The 24,165-nt window shown below is 45.7% G+C and overlaps 1 protein-coding gene across 4 annotated transcripts in view; it reads left to right on the plus strand.

The window, feature by feature from the left end:
* Nucleotides 1-24,165, plus strand: part of PHF20 (PHD finger protein 20) — a 170,099-nt gene that overhangs the window by 10,522 nt on the left and 135,412 nt on the right. For 3 of the 4 annotated variants that reach the window (XM_030914946.1, XM_030914947.1, XM_030914948.1), the window contains exon 2: nt 22,589-22,703. In XM_030914946.1, coding sequence (XP_030770806.1) covers nt 22,621-22,703 — 83 coding nt within the window. In that variant the 5' untranslated portion in view covers nt 22,589-22,620. Of the gene's footprint in view, nt 1-22,588; nt 22,704-24,165 lie in introns of those variants that run through there. The other variant, XM_030914949.1, reaches the window with a different exon arrangement.

Consider the following 24,165-nt stretch of genomic DNA (forward strand, 5'->3'; position numbering starts at 1 on the left):
CTCTGTCTCCAGGGTTCAAGCGATTCTCCTGATTCTTCTGCCTCAGCCTCCTGAGTAGCTGTGACTACAGGTGCCTGCCACCACGCCCGGCTAATTTTTGTATTTTTAGTAGAGACGGGGTTTCACCCTATTGGCCAGGCTGGTCTTGAACTCCTGACCTTGTGATCCGCCTGCCTTGGCCTCCCAAAGTGCTGGGATTACAGGCGTGAGCCACTGCGCCCAGCCACATTTTTTTTCCCCTCATTTTCACACACACAAAACAGTAATCCCTTAACATTATTAATGTTGAAATATCCCAAAGACTTTGGGTTTTTTTTTTGTTTGTTTTTTGCTTTTTTTTTGAAATGGAGTCTCACTATGTCTACCAGGCTGGAGTGTAGTGGCATGATCTCTGCTTACTGCAACCTCCGCCTTCCGGGCTCAAGAGATTGTCCTGCGTCAGCCTGCCAAGTAGCTGGGAATACAGGCGCGTGCCACTGTGCCCAGCTAATTTTTGTTTTTAACAGAGACGGGGTTTCACCATGTTGGCCAGGCTGGTCTTGAACTCCTGACCTCAGGTGGTCTGCCCACCTCAGCATCCCAAAGTATTGGGATTACAGGCATGAGCCACTGCACTCAGCCCCTTATTTTTAAAAGTAATAAAGGTTAGTGGGGGCCGGGCGCGGTGGCTCACACCTGTAATTCCAGCACTTTGGGAAGCTTAGGTGGGCAGATCACTTGAGCTGAGGAGTTCGAGACTAGCCTCGGCAACATGGCAAAACCCCGCCTCTATAAAAAGTACAAAAATGAGCAAGGTGTGGTGGCACGTTCCTGTAGTTCCAGCACTGGGAGAGCTGAGGTGGGGAGGATGGTTTGAGCCTGGGAGGCAGAGGTTGCGGTGAGCCAGGATCATGCCACTTCACTCCAACCTGGGCCACAGAGCCAGACACTGTCTTAAAAACAAAACAAAACAAAACAAAACAAAAACAGGGTAGTGGGTTTTGGAGGAAGGAAGTCTTGCTTCTGAATTCCCAGCTCTTCTATCTAGCCAGGTGACTTTGGGCAAATTGTTTATTGCTCTAAGCCTCTTAATCCTCCTTCGTAAAATGGAATAATGCTGCTGACTTCTCTGCATTGTTGGGAATGAGATGTTTGTCAAGGATTTGGCATGTGATAATAAATCAGTAAATGTTAAGTATTTCCTGGTATTAATAATAAAGGCTAGGAATAAAAGTTAATATTTAAAGGATAAGGGAATTTTATTTATTTATTTATTTATTTATTTATTTATTTATTTATTTATTTATTTTTGAGATGGAGTTTTGCTCTTGTCACCCAGGTTGGAGTGCAGTGGCGCGATCTTGGCTCACTGCAACTTCTGCCTCCTGGGTTCAAGCGATTCTCCTTCCTTAGCCTCCTGAGTAGCTGGTACTATGGACTCCTGCGACCATGCCTGGTTAATTTTTGTATTTTTAGTAGAGATGGGGTTTCAACATGTTGGCCAGGCTGGTCTCAAACTCCTGACCTCAGGTGATCCTCCCACCTCAGCCTCCCAATGTGCTGGGATTACAGGTGTGAGCCACCATGCCCTGCCAGGATAAGGGAACTAACGAATTGTCTCATAAATAACTTAGGTATTTAAAACTCCATAGGCGTGAAAATGTCTCTCGAGGCCCTGTTGAGTAATAATTTCGTCTCCAAATTATTTTCCTTCGTAATATAGTGATATTTCAATTAAGAAACTCTGTAAGAATAGGCTGGGCATGGTGGCTCACACTTGTAATCCCAGCACTTTGGGAGACCGAGACCAGCCTGGCCAACACAGTGAAATCCCGTCTCTACTAAAAATACAAAAAACTAGCTGGGCATGGTGGCAGGTGCCTGTCATCCCAGCTACTTGGGAGGCTGAGGCAGGAGAATTGCTTGAACCCAGGAGGTGGACGTTGCAGTGAGCTGAGATTGCACCACTGCACTCCAGCCTGGGTGACATAGTGCAACTCCATCTCAAAAAAAAAAAAAGAAATCTTGTAAGGATAGCTACTCAGGTGTGTTTAAAGAAAGATTTCCCAGCCGGTCGCAGTGGCTCACGCCTGTAATCCCAGCACTTTGGGAGGCCGAGGTGGGTGGATCATGAGGTCAGGAGATCAAGACCATCCTGGCCAACATGGTAGAACCCTGTCTCTACTAAAAATACAAAAAAAATTAGCAGAGCATGGTGGTGCGTGCCTGTAATCGCAGCTACTCGGGAGGCTGAGGCAGGAGAATCATCGCTTGAACTAGGGAGTTGGAGGTTCCAGTGAGCCAAGATTGCGCCACTGCATTCCAGCCTGGTGACAGAGCGCGACTCCGTCTCAATAAATAAATAAAATAAATAAATAAATAAATAAATAAGACTTCCCCTCGGCTGTACGCAGTGGCTCACGCCTGTAATCCCAGCACTTTGGGAGGCTGAGGTGGGTGGTTCACAAGGCCAGGAGATCGAGACTATGCTGGCCAACATGGTGAAAACCCGTCTCTACTAAAATACAAAAAATTAGCCCAGTGTGTTGCTGCACGCCTGTAGTTTCAGCTACTCGGGAGGCTGAGGCAGGAGAATCGCTTGAACCAGGGAGGCGGAGGTTGCAGTGAGCCGAGATTGAGCCACTGCACTCTAGCTTGGCGACAGAGCAAGACTCCGTCTCAAAACTCACTCCAGAGCTATAGACTGTATCACTCAGAGAGTACAGAGTATTGATAGATTGGAGCTCTCAGTGCCTAAAGAAGTGGATACAGCTTTTCTTAAGCCCCAGGGATAAAATTGTGGTCTGTCTTCAGTTGCTTCATTCCGCGTGCTTTGCCTTCCTCTGTACGCAAGGAGTAGTAATAGTTTCTGTGTTTACCTGTGGATAACACTCTTCAAAGAACCTCCATATGATTATCTCCTTCAATCTCTACACCCATTGAGATGGATGATATTGATCTCTTTCCTATTTTTTTTTTTTCTTTTGAGACAGGGTCTCTTGCTCTGTTGCCCAAGCTGGAGTATAGTGGTGTAGTCATAGTTCACTGTAGCCTTGAATCCCTGGGCTCAAGTGATTCTCCTGCCTCAGCGTCCTGAGTAGCTAGGACCACAGGCGTGTATCACCGTGCCTGGGTATTTGTTTATTTATTTGAGACGGAGTTTCACTCTTGTTGCCCAGGCTGGAGTCCAATGACGCGATCTCGGCTCACTGCAACCTCTGCCTCCCAGGTTCAAGCGATTCTCCTGCCTCAGCCTCCGGAGTAGCTGGGATTACAGGGATGTACCACCATGCCCAGTTAATTTTGTATTTTTAGTCTAGATGAGGTTTCACCATGTTGATCAGGCTGGTCTCTGACTCCCGATCTCAGGTGATCCGCCTGCCTCGGCTTGTCAAAATGCTGGGATTACAGCCGTGAGCCACCGTACCCAGCCTATTTTTGTATTTTTATTTTTACTTTTTGAGAGAGTTTTGCTCTGTCTCCCTGGCTGGAGTGCAGTGGTGCAATCTCTGCTCACTGCAACCTCCGCCTGGGTTCAAGTGATTCTCCTAGCCTCCCTAGTAGTTGGGATTACAGGTGCTCGCCATCATACCCGGCTAATTTTTGTATTTTTAGTAGAGACAGGGTTTCATCATTTTGGCCAGGCTGGTCTCGAACGCCTGACTTTAAGTGATCCACCTGCCTTGGCCTCCCAAAGTGCTGGGATTACAGGCGTGAGCTACCTAGCGCAGCTCCATATTTTTATTTTTTGTAAAGATGAGATCTCACTATGTTGCCCAGGCTGGCTTCAAACTCCTGGCCTCACTCAAATGATCCTCTCACCTTGGCCTTCCAAAGTACTGGGATTACAGGTGTGAGCCATTGCACCTGGCCTCTTTTCTGTTTTTATTTCCATTTTGCCAGTGAGAAGGCTGAGGTTATCTCTCTTTTTTTTTTTTTTTTTTTTTTGAAATGTAGTCTCTCTCTGTTGCCCAGATGGGAGTGCAATGGCACAATCTCAGCTCACTGCCACCTCCACCTCTCGTGTTCAAGCCTTTCTCCTGGCTCAGCCTCCTGAGTAGCTGGGATTACCAGTGCACACCACCACGCCTGGCTAATTTTTGTATTTTTACTAGAGGTGGGGTTTTGCCATTTTGGCCAGGGTATTCTGGAATTGACCTCAGGTGATCCACTCACCTTGGCCTCCCAAAGTGCTGGGATTGCTGGTGTGAACCGCCGCGCCTGGCCAGGTTGTATCATTTAACAAGCATTTGACCACCATATTAAGGGCACTGCTTGTTAGATGCTGGGGATGCCTATGAGGAGTTCATTGCCTTCTGGGAGAAATCTACTTAGACAGGCAGTTTCAGTGTAGAGTGATGAATGCTGTGACCCATAGGGTAAGTTAGGTTGCCATGAGAGAATGCAGGTGTGAAGGAGGTGCCAATGGCTAAGCCTGGTCATGAAGGACCAGGAAGAGAAAGCAGCCTATTTGGCTGGGTGCAGTGGCTCATGCGTATAATCCCAGCACTTTGGGAGGCTGAGGCGGGTAGATCACCTGAGGTCAGGAGTTCGAGACCACCCTGGCCAACATGGTGAAACCCCGTCACTAGTAAAAATATAAAAATTAGCCAGGTATGGTGGTGCGCTCTTATAATCCAAGCTACTCGGGAGGCTGAGGCAGGAGAATCGCTTGAACCTGGGAGACAGAAGTTGCAGTGAGCCAAGATCGTGCCATTGTACTGCAGCCTGGGTAACGGTGTAAGACTGTCAAAAAACAAAACAAAACAAAACAAAAAAACCAGCTTGTTTATACAAAGGCCCTGGAGGTTGGAACTGCAGGGAGTTTGGATGTGGCAGGAGTATGGGTAGTAAGAACAGTAATAACCTTTTTTTTCTTTTTCGTGTTTTTTTTTTTTTTTTTTTTTTTTTTGTGACACAGTCTCACTCTGTCGCCCAGGCTGGAGTGCAGTGGTTGGATCTCGGCTCACTGCAACCTCCACCTGCCGGGTTCAAGCAATTCTCCTGCCGCAGCCTCCTGAGCAGCTAGAACTACAGGCGTGCACCAACATGCCTGGCTAATTTTTTGTATTTTTAGTAGAGACAGAGTTTCACCATGTTGGCTAGGCTGGTCTTGAACTCCTGACCTTGTGAACCACCCGCCTCTGCCTCCCAAAGTGGTGGGATTACAGGCGTGAGCCACGGCGCCCAGCATCCCCGCTTTTTTTTTTTTTTTTTTTTAAATATACACAGTTTTGCTCTTGTTGCCCAGTCTGGAGTGCAGTGGATTGATCTCAGCTCACTGCAAACTTCGCCTCCCGGGTTCAGGCAATTCTCCTGCCTCAGCCTCCTGAGTAGCTGGGATTACAGGCGTCTGCCACCATGCTCAGCTAATTTTTTGTGTGATTAGTAGAGATGGGTTTTCATCACATTGGCCAGGCTGGTCTCGAATTCCTGACATCAGATGATCCGCCCGCCTCTGCCTCCCAAAATGCTAGAATTACAGGTTTAAGCCACCATGCCCAGCAAGAACAGTAATAACCTTGCAAGCTTATTGTATGCCAGGCTCTGCTAAATAACTTTTTTTTTTTTTTTTTGACGGAGTCTCGCTCTGTCATCCTGGCTGGAGTGCAATGGTGTGATCCCGGCTTACTGCAACCTCTGACTTTCAGGTTCAAGCGATTCTCCTTCCTCAGCCTCCCCTGTAGGTGGGATTACAGGTGCATGCCACCATGCCTGGCTAATTTTTGTATTTTTAGTAGAGGCAGGATTTCATCATGTTGACAAGGCTGGTCTCAAACTCTTGACCTCAGGTGATCAGCCTGCCTTGGCCTCCCAAAGTGCTGAGATTACAGGTGTGAGCCACCAGGCCTGGCCTGTGCTAAGTAACTTTTATCTTCACAACACCTGTATGATGGTTTGAAGTGGGTGCTAGTGATATCCTCATTTTACAGATGGGGAGCCTGAAGCTCAGAGAGGAAATGACTTGTGCAAGTTTATCTGGAAAGTGGTGGTGCTGGGGTCCAAACTCAGGCACTCTTATTTCAGAGTTCTAGCTCATAACCACTGTGTCCCACAGCCCGTCTGCTAGAGCTTGCCTGCTTCTGTCCTTTTAAGCTCCCATCTTTAGAGTTTCTTTTGGCTTGGTTATAATGACTAACTCACTAACGGCCCAAATGCTGCACTGAGTACCTTGATTATGGTTCTGTGGAGGAGCCACTGAACTGTTTTTTCTGTTTTTTGTTTTTGTTTTTTTTTTGAGATGGAGCCTTGCTCTGTTGCCCCGGCTGGACTGCAGTGGCGTGATCTCGGCTCACTGCAACTCTGCCCCCTGGGTTTGAGCAATTCTCCTGCCTCAGTCTCCTGAGTAGCTGGAATTACAGGCATGGGCCACCATGCCCGGCTAATTTTTGTAATTTTTTTTTTTTTTTTTTTTTGAGACAGAGTCTCGCTCTGTCACCCAGGCTGGAGTGCAGTGGCCGGATCTCAGCTAACTACGGGCTCCGCCTCCTGGGTTTATGCCATTGTCCTGCCTCAGCCTCCGGAGTAGCTGGGACTACAGGTGCCCGCCACCTCGCCCGGCTAGTTTTTTGTATTTTTTTTTTTTTTGAGACAGAGTCTCGTTCTGTCGCCCAGGCTGGAGTGCAGTGGCCGGATCTCAGCTCACTGCAAGCTCTGCCTACTGGGTTCACGCCATTCTTCTGCCTCAGCCTCCCGAGTAGCTGGGACTACAGGTGTCCGCCACCTCGCCCGGCTAGTTTTTTTTTTTTTTTTTTTGTATTTTTTAGTGGAGACAGGGTTTCACCATGTTAGCCAGGATGGAACCCGGCTAGTTTTTTGTATTTTTTAGTAGAGACGGGGTTTCACTGTGTTAGCCAGGATGGTCTCGATCTCCTGACCTCGTGATCCGCCCGTCTCCGCCTCCCAAAGTGCTGGGATTACAGGCCTGAGCCACCATGTCCAACTAATTTTTGTGTTTTTAGTAGAGGTTAGGTTTCACCATGTTGGCCAGGCTGGTCTTGAACTCCTGACCTTGAGATCCGCCTGCCTCGGCCTCCCAAAGTGGTGGGATTGCAGGCGTGAGCCACCGTGCCCGGCCTGAACTGTTTTAAAATAGAAGTCTTAAGATCAGACTTAGATTTTAGAAATATCACTGTAGTAGCAGTGATGAAGATTAGCAGCAGTGTAGTTAACTGGAGTCAGCCTTACCTCGGTTCAATTCCTTGTCCCAATACCTGGCTAGCTTTGGTATTTGGGAAACTTACTTTGTGAACCTTAGTTTTCTCATCTGTAAAATGGGAATAATGCTCATTACAAACCTAAGAGGTAGACACTAAATGGGCTGATATATATATCAGAATAGTATATATGTATCTTAGTAGATATATACCTTAGAGTAGTATATATCTTAGAGTAGTATGTGTGTATGTGTGTGTGTGTGTATGTATATATAGATCTCTATCTTAGAATAGTATTTGTCATAAAATAACCACTGAGAAGATGTCATCTCATGAGACAGTATTGATTTGGATCTGGGGAAGGTGTAGCTGGAGGCTTGGAGCTCTGTCAAGAGCTGTTGGAGTAATCAAGATTAGAACTGATGCAGGGCTGATACTGGGCATCCACTTGGCAATGGGTGATGAGACTTAGAAGCAGGTCCAACAAAATGGTGTCCAAGTGTGGGAGGGAGAAGGAGGTAAGGGAAGTGCCCATGTTTCTAGTTTGTCACACTTGCCAATCTTGAGGCCTTAAACTTTGATGGGGACGAAAGGAGAAGGAACTTGTAAGGGTAAGATGATTAGCTCAGTGAAATTGAGTAATATGCCAAAGGTCATACAACAGATACATTTTAGGGCCAACCGTGGCCCAGGCCCTTTCCATTGCTTCTGGGAAAATCCAGTGATTTAATCAACTCATTCTCAGTAGTTTGGAATGAGTAAACTCAACTCATGTTTGCTGTCTCTTTGCATTTTAATTATGGAAGGAAATGCTTGACTCTTGGAGAAAGCATTTCAAGTATCTGGGAAGAGATTGGGGAAGTTTTGAGGCCTATTTCTTTCTTTACTCTTTTATTTTGAGACGGAGTCTTGCTCTGTCACCGGGCTGGAGTGCAGTGGCTCGATCTCGGCTCACTGCAACCTCCATCTCCTGGGCTCAAGCAATTCTCCTGCCTCAGCCTCTTGAGTAACTGGGATTACAGGCACATACCACCATGCCCGGCTAATTTTTTGTATTTTTAGTACAGGTGGAGTTTCACCATGTTGGCCAGACTGGTCTCAAACTACTGAACTCTGGTGATCTGCCCTCCTCGACCTCCCAAAGTGCTGGGATTACAGGCGTGAGCCATCGTGCCTGGCGTCTTCCCTCTTTTCATTCTTGCCTTCCCTTCCTTCCTTCCTTGATTTTTCTTCCTCCTTCCCACTTCTGCCTTTCCTCCCTCCTTCCCTACCTTGTCAAGTAAAAGGAACTAATTCCCTTTCTTCTAATGTGACGTGGGAAGAGGTCCTACTTGAACCAATTTGTCACTTCCCTAGGACTAAAGATGTGCTCTTTATGCACTTTAATATATTGGATACTGTTTGTTAATTTTTAATAATGTTGACTATAATTCTTTGTGTCTGATGTCCTTTTTGCTAGTATATCACCATTGCCATCACCAGTACCATTTAGAGTTTGCTATGCTAAGCACTTGATATCCATTAGCTCACTTATTCTTCACAATGCTAGGAAATTGGGGCCGTTGATCCCATTTGACATCTGGGCAAACAGGCCCAGTGATTTTTCTTGTTGTTTCTCAGCCAACCATGACTGGAGCCACAATTGGTCAAAATCTGAGTCTAAAACCTGTCGGTGCAACCATCCCTAGGCACTCCCTGGCCTTCCTCCAAGGCAGAACTTTGGCAGAAAGTCTTCTTGAAGGCTTCTTCCTGGGAGACCCAGGTATCACTGGACCGGCTAAAATTGTTTATGTTTTCCTGGGTCAGCAGCATGGGCTGCGGGAAGTCTCAACCTTCTAGGCTCAGGCTGTGTGTGGGAAAAGCTCGTTTCTGCCGGAGGCTCTTTGCCTCTAGTAGTTCCCTTTGCTTAGAAGTCACTTTCCTTAGATCATCACATGGCTGTCTCCTTCTTGTCACCTAGGTCTCTGCTTAGACCTCAGTTCCTCGCGGAGTCCTTTTCTTTCTTTTTCTTTTTTTCTTTTCTTTTTTTTTTTTGAGGCAGAGTCTTGCTTTGTCACCCAGACTGGAGATCTCGGCTCACTGCAACCTCCACCTCCTGGGTTCAAGTAATTCTGCCTCAGCCTCCTGAGTAGCTGGAACTATAGGCGCCTGCCACTGTGCCCGGCTAATTTTTGTATTTTTAGTAGAGACGGGGTTTCACCATATTGGCTAGGCTGGTCTCGAACTCCTGACCTCAGGTGATCTGCCCGCCTCGGCCTCCCAAAGTGCTGGGATTACAGGTGTGAGCCACTGCACCCATCTTCGGAGAGTCCTTTCTAACGGCTGTATCTAAAATAGTCCTTTCCATGCCGCTGGTTCACATTATTTCGTTGTTTTTCCCGCAATTACTTATCTCTGTCAGAAATGATCTTTATATGCTCGCGTGGCGCAGTGGCTCATGCCTGTAATCCCAGCACTTTGGGAGGCCAAGGTGGGCGGATCACCAGAGATCAGGAGTTCTAGACCAGCTTGGGTAACATGGTGAAACCCTGTCTCTACTAAAAATACAAAGATTAGCCGGGCATGGTGGTGCACGCCTGTAATCCCAGCTACTGGGGAGGCTGAGGCAGGAGGATTGCTTGAACCTAGGAGGCGGAGGTTGCAGAGAGCCGAGATCACACGTTGTACTCCAGGCTGGGCGACAAGAGCTGTACTCTGTCTCAAAAAAAAAAAAAAAAAAAAAAGGCCAGGCGCAGTGGCTCACACCTGTAATCCCAGCACTTTGAGAGGCTGAGGTGGGTGGATCACCTGAGGTCAGGAGTTCGGGACCAGCCTGACCATCATGGAGAAACTCTGTCTCTTCTAAAAATACAAAAATTAGCCGGGCGTGGTGGCGCATGCCTGTAATCCCAGCTACCGGGAGGCTGAGGCAGGAGAATTGCTTGAACCTGGGAGGTGGAGGTTGCAGTGAGCCGAGATTGCGCCACTGCACTCCAGCCTGGGCAGCAAGAGCGAAACTCTGCCTAAAAAAAGAAAAAAAAAAAAATGACCATTATGTATGTGCTTATCTTGTTTCTTAGCTGCCTTCCTCACTAGAGAACGGGGTCTGGGGTGCCTTGTCCTCCCATTATCTATCTCCAGTACCTGGCACACAGCAGGCACTCAATGAATATTTCTTGAATGAAGGGGGCATAAAGATTTAAGCTGGTCTTTCACCTGAAGTGTCCCTCAATTTAAAGTGGTTGTATTGAGTTAAAAGGCACCGTCACCCTTGGATGGAGGTTGAATCCAAGCCTTGTGGTAAGCATCATTAGATTATCCCAAAGCCTGTTCTGTAGTTTCTGGTGATTGGCATTTTATTCCTTGAGAGTCCCAGAGATTTTTTCCTCGAAAGTGCCAGAGTTTATTTCCCTCTACCCCTGTCCCAGAGCTGATTCACTGAAAGGTCTTGTTCCATACCCATCTATCACTTTTAATTCTTTGTTGTTCCTCTTTTCCCTGAGCACAAAGGGATTGCTGAGGGCAAGACTTCCAGTTACCATAGTGACAGTACTCTTTTGCCTCTCCCAAAATAAAACCCAGAGTCTTTGTCAGTACAACATTAACTGTGTGATATGAATTCAGAAAATGTGGGCGTGGTGGCTCACGCCTGTAATCTCAGCACTTTGGGAGGCTGAGGCGGGTGAATCACTGAGGTCATGAGTTTGAGACCAGCCTGGCCAACATGGCAGTATCCCGTCTCCACTAAAAATACAAAAATTAGCTGGGCGTGGTGGTGCCTTCCTGTAATCCCAGCTACTTGGGACGCTGAGGCAGGAGAATTGCTTGAACCCAGGAGGAGGAGGTTGCAGTAAGCTGAGATTGCACCATTGCACTCCAGTCTGGGGACAGAGCGAGACTCCGTCTTAGAAAAAAGAAAAATCTGGCCGGGCGCGGTGGCTCAAGCCTGTAATCCCAGCACTTTGGGAGGCCGAGACGGGCGGATCATGAGGTCAGGAGATCGAGACCATCCTGGCTAACACGGTGAAACCCCGTCTCTACTAAAAAATACAAAAAACTAGCCGGGCGAGGTGGTGGCGCCTGTAGTCCCAGCTACTCGGGAGGCTGAGGCAGGAGAATGGCGGGAACCCGGGAGGCGGAGCTTGCAGTGAGCTGAGATCCGGCCACTGCACTCCAGCCTGGGTGACAGAGCAAGACTCCGTCTCAAAAAAAAAAAAAAAAAGAAAAAAAATCTACTACCATTTATTGAGTACCTCCCTCCCCTCCCCTCCCCTCCTCTCCCCTCCCCTCCCCTCCCTCCCTCCTTCCTTCCTTCCTTCCTCAAATCTCACTCTGATGCTTGAGGTGGAGTGCAGTGGCACCATCTTGGCTCACTGCAACCTTCATCTCTGGGTTCAAGCAATTCTTCTGCCTCACCCTCCTGAGTAGCTAGGATATAGGTGTGTGCCATGACACCTGGCTAATTTTTGTATTTTTTTAATAGAGACAAGGTTTTACCACATTGGCCAGGCTGGTCTCGAATTCCTGACCTCAAGTGATCTGCCCACTTTGCCCTCCCAAAGTGCTGGGATTACAGGTGTGAGCCACAGCACCCAGCTGACTACCTAGTTTGTGTTAGACATTTTAATAGGGGTTTTGCAGACCTTTCTCATTTAATTATCATAGCACCCACAATAGGGGCCAGTATCCCCATATCATAAGTGAAGACACAGAGTTCAACAATGTAGCTTGTAAATAAACTTGGGGTAAGAATCTGAACTCAGGAGCTACTGGGCTGAGGTTCGGATGCTGGCTTAGTTCCTTACTATATTAGTATCCTTAACTTTCTTTTTCCTAATTTTTATAATGGGGATTAATATAGTACTTCTGTGATTTTTGTAAGGATTAAATTAGTTAATATATGTAAGGTTAGTTAGTATAATTTTTTTTTTTTTTTTTGAGACACAGTCTCACTCTATTGCCCTGGCTGGAGTGCAGTTGTGCAATCTCAGCTCACTGCAGCCTCCACCTCTCGGGTTCAAGCGATTGTTTTGCCTCAGCCTCCTGAGTAGCTGGGATTACAGGCGCACACCACCGTGCCCAGCTAATTTTTGTATTTTTTAGTAGAGATGGGGTTTCACTATGTTTACCTGGATGGTCTCGATCTCTTGACCTCATGATCTGCCTGCCTTGGCCTGCCAAAGTGCTGGAATTGCAGGCGTGAGCCACCGTGCCCGGACTATAAATTTTTTCTTATATGGGTCTCGTTAGTTTGCATAAGGGTATTTTATTCTACTCTCTTTTTGTAAGGTTAGTTTACATCTTTATCATAGTAGTAGCTTAATAGCATTCTTTATTTAATTTATTAGATATCTGTTGAGTTTATAATATAGTCCTACTGTATTGAATTTTGATTAAATATTCTCTTGTTTTTTAATGGATGAACTACATCCAGCTTCCCCAGAATCTTATGTAAAGAGCTATTGGTTTTTCTCATTTTCACAAATGATTTATTTTTATCCTGGACTGTATTCTTCAGCTTGAAATGGCTGAATGAGTCTAAGAGTATAAGCAGTTTCACAGCTTCTTCTTTGTTCTTTGCTTCTAGATTGAGGTATAAAAAGATGGCCATAGTCAGGACCCCAGGAGGTGTTCTAGTGTACCTGTTTCCCCGCGTCTGGACCACTGTTAGGTTTTGTCTTTTCTAAAAAAATTAAGTATTTCTGCTTGTTATATAATGATGTGATAATTCTGACACAACATTTGAAAAGCACCCAGTTGCTTTATCTTCCTGTATTCAAGTTATGTTTATATCTAAAGACATGAATATAAGCATAGCAACGACTTTGGTCAGAGAAAGAGGAAGGACCTTTGATAAGCAGTTTTTCTACTTCTGTAGACATCCTGTTACTTTTGATAAGAGGAAATTCTGCCTCAGAGGACCTTGAAATTTGCTAGCACCTCTGCATGTCAGTTTCCTTCCTGTAACTTAATTTTACTTCTATACCATGGTAACATTACATTAGTCCTAATTATGTCATCTGGCAGTTGTGAAGATCTAGTAAATAGTAAAATAGTGTAAGAATTCTTGCATTTAAAAAATTTGCAGTTGTTTTTTTTTTTTGTATTTTTTCTAGAGATGAGATTTCACCAAGTTGCCGAGGGTGGTCTTGAACTCCTAGACTCAAGCTATCTGTCCCTTGGCCTCCCAAAATGCTGGGATTACAGGCATGAGCCTATACTCAGCCTCCCAAAGTGCTGGGATTATAGGTGTGAGCCAGTGTACCTGGTGAAAAATTTGCATATTTAAATAACATTTTAAAAATGGGCTGGGCGTGGTGGCTTATGCCTGTAATCCCAGCACTTTGGGAGGCCAAGGTGGGTGGATCATTTGAGGTCAGGAGTTCAAGACCAACCTGGCCAACATGGTGAAACCCTGTCTCTACTAAAAATACAAAAAGTAGCTGGGCAGTAGTGGCTTATGTCTGTAATCGTAGCTACTCAGGAGGCTGAGGCAGGAGAATTGCTTGAGCCTAGGAGGTGAAGGTTACAGTGAGCTGAGATCGTACCACTGCATTCCAGTCTGGGTGACAGTGAGACCCTATCTCAAAAAAAAAAAAAAAAAGAAAAGAAAAATGAAGAAACATAAAGAAGCAACCCCACCACCAGAATAAAATAAAATCATACCATCTAGGTAATTCCCGCTGACAATTACTTCTTTGGTAGTTTTTCTTTTTTCAGATGGAATCTTGCTCTGTCACCCAGATTGGAGTGCAGTGGCATGATGTCAGCTCACTGCAGCCTCTGCCTCCTGGTTCAAGCGATTCTCCTACCTCAGCCTCTTGAGTAGCTGGGATTACAGGCATGTGCCACCACGCCCGGCTAATTTTTGTATTTTTAGTAGAGATGGGGTTTCACCATGTTGCCTTGGCTGGTCTTGAACACCTGACCTCAGGTGATCCACCTGCCTCGGTCTCTCAAAGTGCTGGGATTACAGGTGTGAGCCACCACACTTGGCCTTTTTTTTTTTTTTTTGAGACAGGTCTGGCTGTGTTGCCCCGGCTAGAGTGCTGTGGTACAATCTCTGCTCACTGCAACCTCTTCCTCCTGGGCTCAAACCATCCTCCTACCTTAGCCTCCCAAGTAGTTGGGACTACAGACACGCACTACCATGCCTGGCTAATTTTTTTGTATTTTTTGTAGAGATGGGATTTCACCATGTTGTCCAGGCTGATCTTGAACTCCTGAGCTCAAGCAATCCACCTACCATATCCTCCCAAAGTGCTGGGATTACAGGCGTGAGCCAGTGTTCCTGGCCCATTTTTCCTTTTAATAGCTGTAGTGGCATGATTGTAGCTTATTGTAGCCTCAAACTCCTGGGCTAAAGCAATCCTCCCACCTCAGCCTCCTGAGTGGCTGAGACATAGTCCTCTTTTGATGTATGTTTTGGTTGCAGAAATTGCAAAGCTCTATTGATTATTGTTATGGATAATCTGATAGGCTTTGAGGGTATGTATTCATTATAAGTTACTGGCCATGGGATTTTTGGGCAGAGATTATGTGTTTGTAGGTGGTGCTAAATTGCCTCTAGAAAGCTTTTCTAGTTAATGCTTTGGATAGAAGCATTTGAGCATGGTCTCTTCTCCTCATCCCTGCTAACACTACCTTTAAATTTTTGCCAATTTGAGAAGTGAAATTTTGTTATTTTAATTTGCATTTCCTTTAATTTAGGGTGATGTTATGTGTATGTATTATCACGTGTTCATTAGACCTTTGTATCTGTACTCGACCTCCAAATATGGCATTTCTTACAGTTTGCGCATTTTGTTTTGTTTTGTTTTTTTGAGACGGAGTCTCACTCTTGTTGCCCAGGCTGGAGGGCAATGGTATGGTGCAATCTCACCTCACTGCAACCTCCGCCTCCTGGATTCAAGTGATTCTCCTGCCTCAGCCTCCCTAGTAGCTGGGATTACAGGTGTGTGCCACCACGCCTGGCTAATTTTATATTTTTAGTAGAGACAGGGTTTCTACATGTTGGTCAGTCTTGTCTTGAACTCCCGACCTCAGGTGATCCACCCGCCTCGGCCTCCCAAACTGCTGGGATTACAGGCGTGAGCCATCGCACCTGGCCCACTTTGCACATTTTAAAGTAAGTTGTGACCAGGCATGGTGCCGAGATCGTGCCATTGCACTCCAGCCTGGGCGACAGAGCAAGTCTCCGTCTCAAAAAAAAAAAAAAAAGAGTAAGTTGTTTGAACTTTTTTGTCCTTGGTTTGTACGCACTCTTTTTTAATAATGGAAGTTAGCTCTTTGTCATATGAGTTGCAGTTATTTTCTTCCAGTTTGTCATTTGTGAAAGTGCCCTTTAAACTGTGCTACACAGTGTGCATTTAAAGCTTTCATTATCATTGATGCAGGGGACACTGACCGAATACTGTATTTAAGGAAATAAACTAGGCCCTGTGTCTCCTGTGTAGCAGTGAGTTCCCATTGTAGGGAAATTCGAATGTAAAGGAGTAATTTGAAATCCTGCCAAGGTCTTTTAAAATGGAATCCTATGTGAATACAGATTGCATGAGTTTTTAAAATTCTCTCCATGTCCATATTGAACATGTTCCCTTTTTCTCTTTTTCTGGAAGCTGGTGATTTTTGGAAGAAAAAGCTAAGGCCCTGAAGAGAAGTTAAAAGCTACAGAATCTTAGCCCTATTGCATCTTTAGAAAAATTGTGTTTAAAACTAAATGAAAGAAGTAAAAATGTACTACTTATGTAATTTTTTTGAAATTCCTGCTTCTCTATTGAACTCTTTTTTTATTCTTTAGTAGATGTTGTCAATTTAAATAGATACTTTCAGATGATTTCCCCTCTGCCCCTCCCCTCACCCTTTGCTAGAACTCATTCATGCCTTCTCAGTGTTTGCGTTTGTCTTGCTGGGTGGACTAGAGCTGGGACTGAGTTGGATTCCTAATTTTCAGCATTTCCAGCATAGTGACTTACTGATAATACTCGTTGGTGGTTTGTTGGGTGAATTAATGTGAATTTAAAAACAAACTCTGCCACCTCAGAGGGGTGGAGGGGAAATTGGTAATGGGATGGGAAAGCCAGATTAGTTTTGTGTTCTGTGTGATACCAGAGAGTGAAACTTCAAACACGTGGGTCAGAGTTACAATGAAACAGGTTCATAAATAGCAGGAATTCTGAGGATTCAGCCTCAAGAGGAATTGGTTTTATTGAGCTTTTGGGAATAATTTGCTCATCTTCATTCATTCACTGCCGCCCTCCCTCACTCCTACATTTTAATGGAAGGCCTCCTGGGGTGCCTGGGGGACAGTACTGTGGTAGAAACAATTAATTCAGAAGTCAGGCCAACCTGGACTTTTGTTCTGGGGCCTGTCACTTAGCGCCTGAACTTTTTTTTTTTTTTTTTTTTTTTTTTTTTTGAGACGGAGTCTTGCTCTCTCGCCCAGGCTGGAGTGCAGTGGCCGGACCTCAGCTCACTGCAAGCTCCGCCAACCGGGTTCCCGCCATTCTCCTGCCTCAGCCTCCAGAGTAGCTGGGACTACAGGCGCCCGCCACCTCGCCCGGCTAGTTTTTTTTTGTATTTTTTAGTAGAGACGGGGTTTCACCGTGTTAGCCAGAATGGTCTTGATCTCCTGACCTCGTGATCCGCCCGTCTCGGCCTCCCAAAGTGCTGGGATTACAGGCTTGAGCCACCGCGCCCGGCCCTTTTTTTTTTTTTTTTTTTTTTTTTTTGATGGAGTCTCGCTCTGTCGCCCAGGCTGGAGTGCAGTGGCCGGATCTCAGCTCACTGCAAGCTCCGCCTCCCGGGTTTACGCCATTCTCCTGCCTCAGCCTCCCGAGTAGCTGGGACTACAGGCGCCCGCTACCTCGCCCGGCTAGTTTTTTGTATTCTTTTTAGTAGAGACGAGGTTTCACCGTGTTAGCCAGGATGGTCTCCATCTCCTGACCTCGTGATCTGCCCGTCTCGGCCTCCCAAAGTGCTGGGATTACAGGCTTGAGCCACCGCGCCCGGCAAATGGATTATATATTTTAATCCTTACATCCACTGCTTGGAGATAGATATTATTGTTATCACCATCCCTATTTTACAGAGAGGAAAATAATTTACACAAATTCATTCAGCTAATAAGGGGTTAAATAATTTATATTTAATTAACTGGGGATTCAAGGCCCAGCATTTAACCCCATTACATTAAATTCCGTTACTTTGGTAAAAGAAGACTGTTAGCCTACACAGAGCCTGACAAATAATAGCAGCTCAGTGAGTATTAAGTTTCATCCTGCCTTTCTGGTTGGGCATCACCTTTTTATATAATCTGGGAGGGGAAATTAATATTCAGAATATTGCTTGGTATGAATTAAGTCAGAGAACAAGATAATTTGGTGTGGTATTTCAGGCAAGCCAAAATGAAGACCTTTCTACTGATTGGATTATACCTGTATGTCAGATTTTTTTTTTTTTTTTTGAGACAGTCTTGCTCTGTCACCCAGGCAGGAGTGCAGTGGCATGATCTCGGCTCACTGAAACCCCCACCTCCTGGGTTCAAGCAATTCTCATGCCTCAGCCTCCTGAGTATCTGGGATTACAGTCATGCACCACCACGCCTGGCTAATTTTTGTAATTTTAGTAGAGACAGGATTTTACCATGTTGGCCAGGCTGGTCTGGAACTCCTGACCTCGAGTGATCAGCCGCCTCGGCCTCCCAAAGTTCTGGCGTGAGCTACCATGCCCGTCCATGTGTATGTCAGATTTGATATCTCATTTTCTTAGAGAATGTTTGGTAAAGGCTGTCAGACCTCTGACACTTCTTTCCTAGGGTCCAAATAGTTAGAACCTCTTGCCAACACAGCTTTTCAGCTTAAGTTTCAACTTCCTTAATTACAGCTGTCAACCATTTCTGCCTTGGTTTGCTTTGCTTTATGTGTTTACCAATATCAGCCCTTTGGAATTTGTTTTTGTTTTTTTGTTTTTTTTTTTTTAGACGGAGTCTTACTCTGTTGCCAGGCTGGAATGCAGTGGCGCGATCTCGGCTCACTGCAACCTCTGCCTCCCAGGTTCAAGCGATTATCTTGCCTCAGCCTCCTGAGTAGGTGGGACTATAGGCACGCGCCACCACGCCCAGCTAAATTTTGTATTTTTAGTAGAGACGGGGTTTCACCATGTGGGCTAGGATTGTCTCGATCTCTTGACCTTGTGATCCTCCCTCCTCGGCCTCCCAAAGTTCTGGGATTACAGGCATGAGCCACTGTGCCCGGCCTGGAATGGGTTGTTTAATAGATAGCTTATTGTCCTTCACATGTATAATCCCTCACATTATGCACTTATGAAAAATTTTCATTGTGAAAAACTGAAATTTAGGAAATTATTTAAGAAAAAAGGAACAATCACCAATAACCTATAACTTATTTTTTTCTTACGGTCTTTACAAAAAGAATCAGTGGCTGGGTACCATGGCTCATGTCTCTAATTCCAGCACTTTGGGAGGCCGAGTCAGGAGGATCACTTGAACCTGGGAGTTTGAGACCAGCCCAGACAAACATAACAAGACTCTGTCTCTACCGAAGAACAAATTAGCTGGGTGTGGTGGCTTGCACCTGTAGTCCCAGGTGCTTGGGAGGCTGAGTAGGCAGGATCACATGAGCCGAGGAAGTCGAGGCTACAGTGATCCAGGTTTGTGCCACTGTAGACCAGCCTGAGTGACAGAGTGAGCAAGACCTTGTCTCCAAAAAATAATGATAATAATAATTAATGAGTTTCTTTTTTCTTTACCTTTTTCTTTGAGACACAGTTTCACTCTTGTTGCCCAGGCTGGAGTTTAATGGCGCGATCTTGGCTCACTGGAACCTCCACCTCCTGGGTTCAAGTGATTCTCCTGCCTCAGCCTCCCGAGTAGCTGGAATTACTGGCATGCGCCACCACACCTGGCTAATTTTGTATTTTTAGTAGAGGCAGGATTTCTCCATGTTGATTAGGCTGGTCTCAAACTCCCAACCTCAGCAGCCTCAGCCTCCCAAAGTTCTGGGATTATAGGCATGAGCCACCACGCCTGGCCTTTTTTTTTTTTTTTTTTTTTTTTTTTAAAAGAGACAGGTTCTTGCTCTGTCACTTAGGCTGGAGTACAATGGCAGAATCATAGCTCACTGCAGTCTTGACCTCCTGGGCTCAAGTGATCCTCCTGCCTCAGCCTTTTCAGTAGCTGGGATTATAAGCCTAAGCCACCTCATCTGGCTGTGTATGAGTTGTAATGTGAGCTCCATGTGGTACAATTTTGTATCCCGCCTTTTTATGTAATATATTGCAAGCAAATCTTCATAAAATGTGCTGCTATTACACATTAGATATGAGTATCGCTTCTGTGATTTTTTTCCATATTCATTTATTGCAAAGAAAATGTTCCTGGTAGGAGGCAGGCATTGCTGTGGCAGTGCTCTGGCATTGCTTGGGCGGTGTGGGCTGTCAAAAGCCAATGTATCGGGCTGGATGCAGTGGCTTGTGCCTGTAATCCTGTAATCCCAGTACTTTGGGAGGCCCAGGCAGGAGGATTGCTTGAACCCAGGAGTTTGAGACTAGCCTGGGTAATGTAGATGCTGTCTCTGCAAAAACAAAACAAAACAAAACAAAAACCTGGGTGTGCTGATGCATGCTGTTGATTCCAGCTACTCGGGAGGCTGAGGCAGGAGTATCGCATGAGCCCAGGAGTTTGAGGCTGTAGTGAGCTATGATAGCGCCACTGCATTCCAGCCTGGACAACAGAATGAGACCCTGTCTAAAAAAATTTTTAAAAAGTCCAGAGTTTAGTGGGAGGAAGGAGTTAGGCTGGAGTTAGTCTGCTGTAGGGAGGTGGTCTGTTCAAGTGCCCTTAGAGCTCAGAGTGGCTGCATGTCCGTCAGAACCACCACTAGCTCCTCTGATAGTGTTTAGGACTCTGCAGATTAGTAGATTAATTACCTCAGTGATGCCAAGAAGTGTTCTTCTTTTTTTTTTTTCTTTTTCGAGACGGAGTCTTGCTCTGTCACCTAGGCTGGAGTACAGTGGCGTGATCTCAGCTCACTCCAACCTCTGCCTCCCGGGTTCAAGCTATTCTCCTGCCTCAGCCTCCCAAGTAGCTGGAATTACAGGCACCCACCACCACACCCGGCTAATTTTGTATTTTAGTAGAGATGGGGGTTTCACTATGTTGGCCAGGCTGGTCTCGAACTCCTGACCCCGTGATCTGCCCGCCTTGACCTCCCAAAGTGTTGGGATTACAGGCTTGAACCACCATACCTGGCCAGAAGTGTTCTTTTATGGGGGCCACTTTTCTTGTAAATGGCCTAATCCAGTACACCGTTTTTCCTTTCAAAAGGAAATTGGCTTTACTGTTTGGTTCTCTGATCATAAAAATACATTTTATTATTTAGAGCACAAGTACACAAGACAGGATTGAGAAAGGAGAGATTCAAATTGTGACTTCAGATTCAAAGGCAATTAAAGGAATTAAACGATAATATTTTGTACTGTTTTATTGTTTTATGATAAAGAAAATCTGGGTAAGGGCCGGGCGCGGTGGCTCAAGCCTGTAATCCCAGCACTCTGGGAGGCCGAGATGGGCGGATCACGAGGTCAGGAGATCGAGACCATCCTGGCCAACACGGTGAAACCCCGTCTCTACTAAAAAGAAATACAACAAACTAGCCGAACGACGTGGCGGGCGCCTGTAGTCCTAGCTACTCGGGAGGCTGAGGCAGGAGAATGGCGTAAGCCCGGGAGGCGGAGCTTGCAGTGAGCTGAGATCCGGCCACTGCACTCCAGCCCGGGCAACAGAGCCAGACTCCGTCTCAAAAAAAAAAAAAAAAGAAAATCTGGGTAAAACTTATAGGCAAATACAAATGATCAGAAGGGACTCAAGAAGTAGGAAATATAGCTGGGCATGGTGGCAGGTGCCTGTAATCCCAGCTACTTGGGAGGCTGAGGCAGGAGAATCACTTAAACCCAAGAAGTGGAGGTTGCAGTGAGCCGAAATCGTGCCATTGCACTCTAGCCTGGGCGACAAGAGCGAGACTCCTTCTCAAAAAACAAACTAACAAACAGAAAAAGAAGTGAAAATAGGCCGGGCGCGGTGGCTCAAGCCTGTAATCCCAGCACTTTGGGAGGCCGAGACGGGCGGATCACGAGGTCAGGAGATCGAGACCATCCTGGCTAACATGGTGAAACCCCGTCTCTACTAAAAATACAAAAAACTAGCCGGGCGACCTGGTGGGCGCCTGTAGTCCCAGCTACTCGGGAGGCTGAGGCAGGAGAATGGCGTGAACCCGGGAGGCGGAGCTTGCAGTGAGCTGAGATCTGGCCACTGCACTCCAGCCTGGGCGACAGAGCAAGACTCCGTCTCAAAAAAAAAAAAAAAAAAAAAAAAAAAAAAAAAGAAGTGAAAATATACATAGATCAAAGAAAGTATAAACAATTCCGGGCACAGTGGCTCATGCCTGCAATACCATCACTTTGGGAGGCTTATGTGGGTGGATCACTTGAGGTCAGGTGTTTGAGACCAGCCTGGCCAACATGGTGAAACCCCATCTCTGCTAAAAATACAAAAATAAGCTGGGCAGGGTGGCGTGCACCTGTAGTCCCAGCTACTCAGGAAGCCAAGGCTCCAGAATTGCTTGAACCTGGGAGGCAGAGGATGCAGTGAGCCGAGATGGTGCCACCACATTCAGCCTGGGTGACAGAGTATGACTCCGTCTCAAAAAAAAAAAAAAAAAAAAAAAGAAAAGAAAAAGTATAAGCAGACCTTGTACAGCCTTCCAAAAGTAGGACCAAGTATTAGTATCTCAGCTTTTGTTTGCTTCCTTTGTTTTTTATTTGTTTTGTCTTTAAGAGGCGAGAGTTTGCTGTGTTTCCCAGGCTGGTCTCGAACTCCCGGGCTCAAAGAAACAACCTGGTTCTGCCTTCCAAGTAGCTGGGACTATAAGCATATATTACTGTGCCTGGTGTTTGTTTGCTTCCTTTGTAACTCTTAAATTTCATTGCAATTACAGTTTGCAGTTATTTTATTCATCAGTTTACTGGCTAAATTTTTGTGTTTCCCTGGTAGACTGAAGGGTTCTTGAGGGCAGGAACTGTGTCTCTTTTGGTCTTGACTGTTTCCTTAAATAGTCGCTGAGCAAATATTTGTTGAATAATGCATCAGCAGATGACTGAATTTAACTGCGAAAGCAGTTGTTTTTTTGTAGTTCTGAGGGGTGGCCCTTGTAGGTGAGTCTTTGGTAAGCATTGTTGAGGGAGGGTCTTCTCAGTTCCGGAAACCACAGGAAGCTGCACGATGGAGGAGTAGGAACCAGTGGAAGGCACACCTGTGTTAGAATGAGAGCACCAACAGGGTTTCATGGAGCTTTGTGTTTTGAATAATGTCTGTTTGTTTTTTATGTGTAGTGAATGATGCTACACTCTGGGCAGACTTTGCCTAAGTTTCATAAATATTTAATTGGCTTTTTCAGGAGAATAAAGGCAGCCCCGTTGATGACTGAAAATGACAAAGCATCCACCTAACAGACGAGGAATCAGCTTTGAAGTGGGAGCCCAGTTGGAAGCCCGGGACCGTTTAAAAAACTGGTACTTTTACATTTTTCTGTTAATTAAAGCCCTCCAGTAAAGGATTTTTGCCAGCACTGATAGAGTGGTAGCTTAGGCTTTTTTTGTGGTGTTTTTCTACTTCCTGACTCTTGGAAGATGGGAGGAAACTTCAGTCTTTTCTCTTTGGTGTAGGGATCCTCGTGTCAGGGTGACTGTCCTGTAATCCCCTGTTCGTATTTGTTTCCCCCTTTTGCCTGTTCATCTGAAAGAGTTCTGGAAAAAGAAGCATGAATGGCTACAGGGAAGGGAAGGGTTAATAGTGGCAGCTCTCTTGCTCTTGGCTGCCTGTCTGAAAAAAGAGGAGAGAAAGATCAGGGATGGAATAGTGAAGAAAAAGGGGTTCAATTGGAGCAGCTCATGTGTTGTAAACACCCCATCCTGTTTTCTGGGCATGATGACTGTATGTTGAAATAGAGTCATCACGTAAGGGCACACTGTCAGGGTGATTAGGTTCAGAAGCTGAGGCGTTGTAGTCCCAACTGTGTCATTGACTTGTGACCTCTGGCTGGTAATTAGCTGCTTTGTGCATTGGCTTATCTATAAATGTGGGTATTGGTAATATTGACCTCATAGGGTTATTCCGAGAATCAAATGATAGAATATGTAGGGAAAGACCTTATAGACTGTGAAGTGATTGTTGTGGTTGAGGGCATCCTAGAATTTGGTCGTTTGTTGGTGCTCAAGATGAGGGGGGGTTTTCGGGACCTACACCTCTCTAAGGGATTTTTTTTTTTTTTTTTTTTTTTTTTTTGAGACGGAGTCTCGCTCTGTCACCAGGCAGATCTTGGCTTACTGCAACCTCTGCCTCCCAGGTTCAAGCATTTCTCATGCCTATGCCTGCCGAGTAGTTGGTATTGCAGATGTGTGCCATCATGCCTTGCTAGTTCCTTTTTGAGTTAAAGAAGGAAGAGTTTAACCCTTTTTGAGATTCTTTCAAAATAGATTGACCAGCTCTTCAGGTGTAGGAAGATAAGACAGGAGAAGAGAGGAATGGAAGCAGTTGGTGCAGAAAACTGTCTTTGCTATTAGAATTAGGTACACTTGGCCGGGCATGGTGGCTCACGCTTGTAGTCTCAGCACTTTGGGAGGCTGAGGTGGGCGGATCATGAGGTCAGGAGTTCAAGACCAGCCTGGCCAACATAGTGAAACCCTGTCTTTACTAAAAATATAAAAATTAGCCGGGCATGGTGGCGCATGCATGTAGTCCTAGCTACTTGGGAGGCTGAAGCAGGAGAATCACTTGAACCTGGGAGGTGGAGGCTGCAGTGCGCCAAGATCATGCCACTGCACTCTAGCCTAGGTGGACTGAGCGAGACTCCATCTCAAAAAAAAGAAAAAATAATTAGGTAGTTAGGTACACTTTCAACACAGTTGTTTTTGGGCTATTTTTTTTTTTTGTTCGAGACAAGAGTCTTGCTCTTTCATTCAGGCTGGAGTGCAG

This window comes from Rhinopithecus roxellana, chromosome 13, assembly GCF_007565055.1.
Source record: "Rhinopithecus roxellana isolate Shanxi Qingling chromosome 13, ASM756505v1, whole genome shotgun sequence".
In the NCBI taxonomy this organism is placed as follows: Eukaryota; Metazoa; Chordata; class Mammalia; order Primates; family Cercopithecidae; genus Rhinopithecus; species Rhinopithecus roxellana.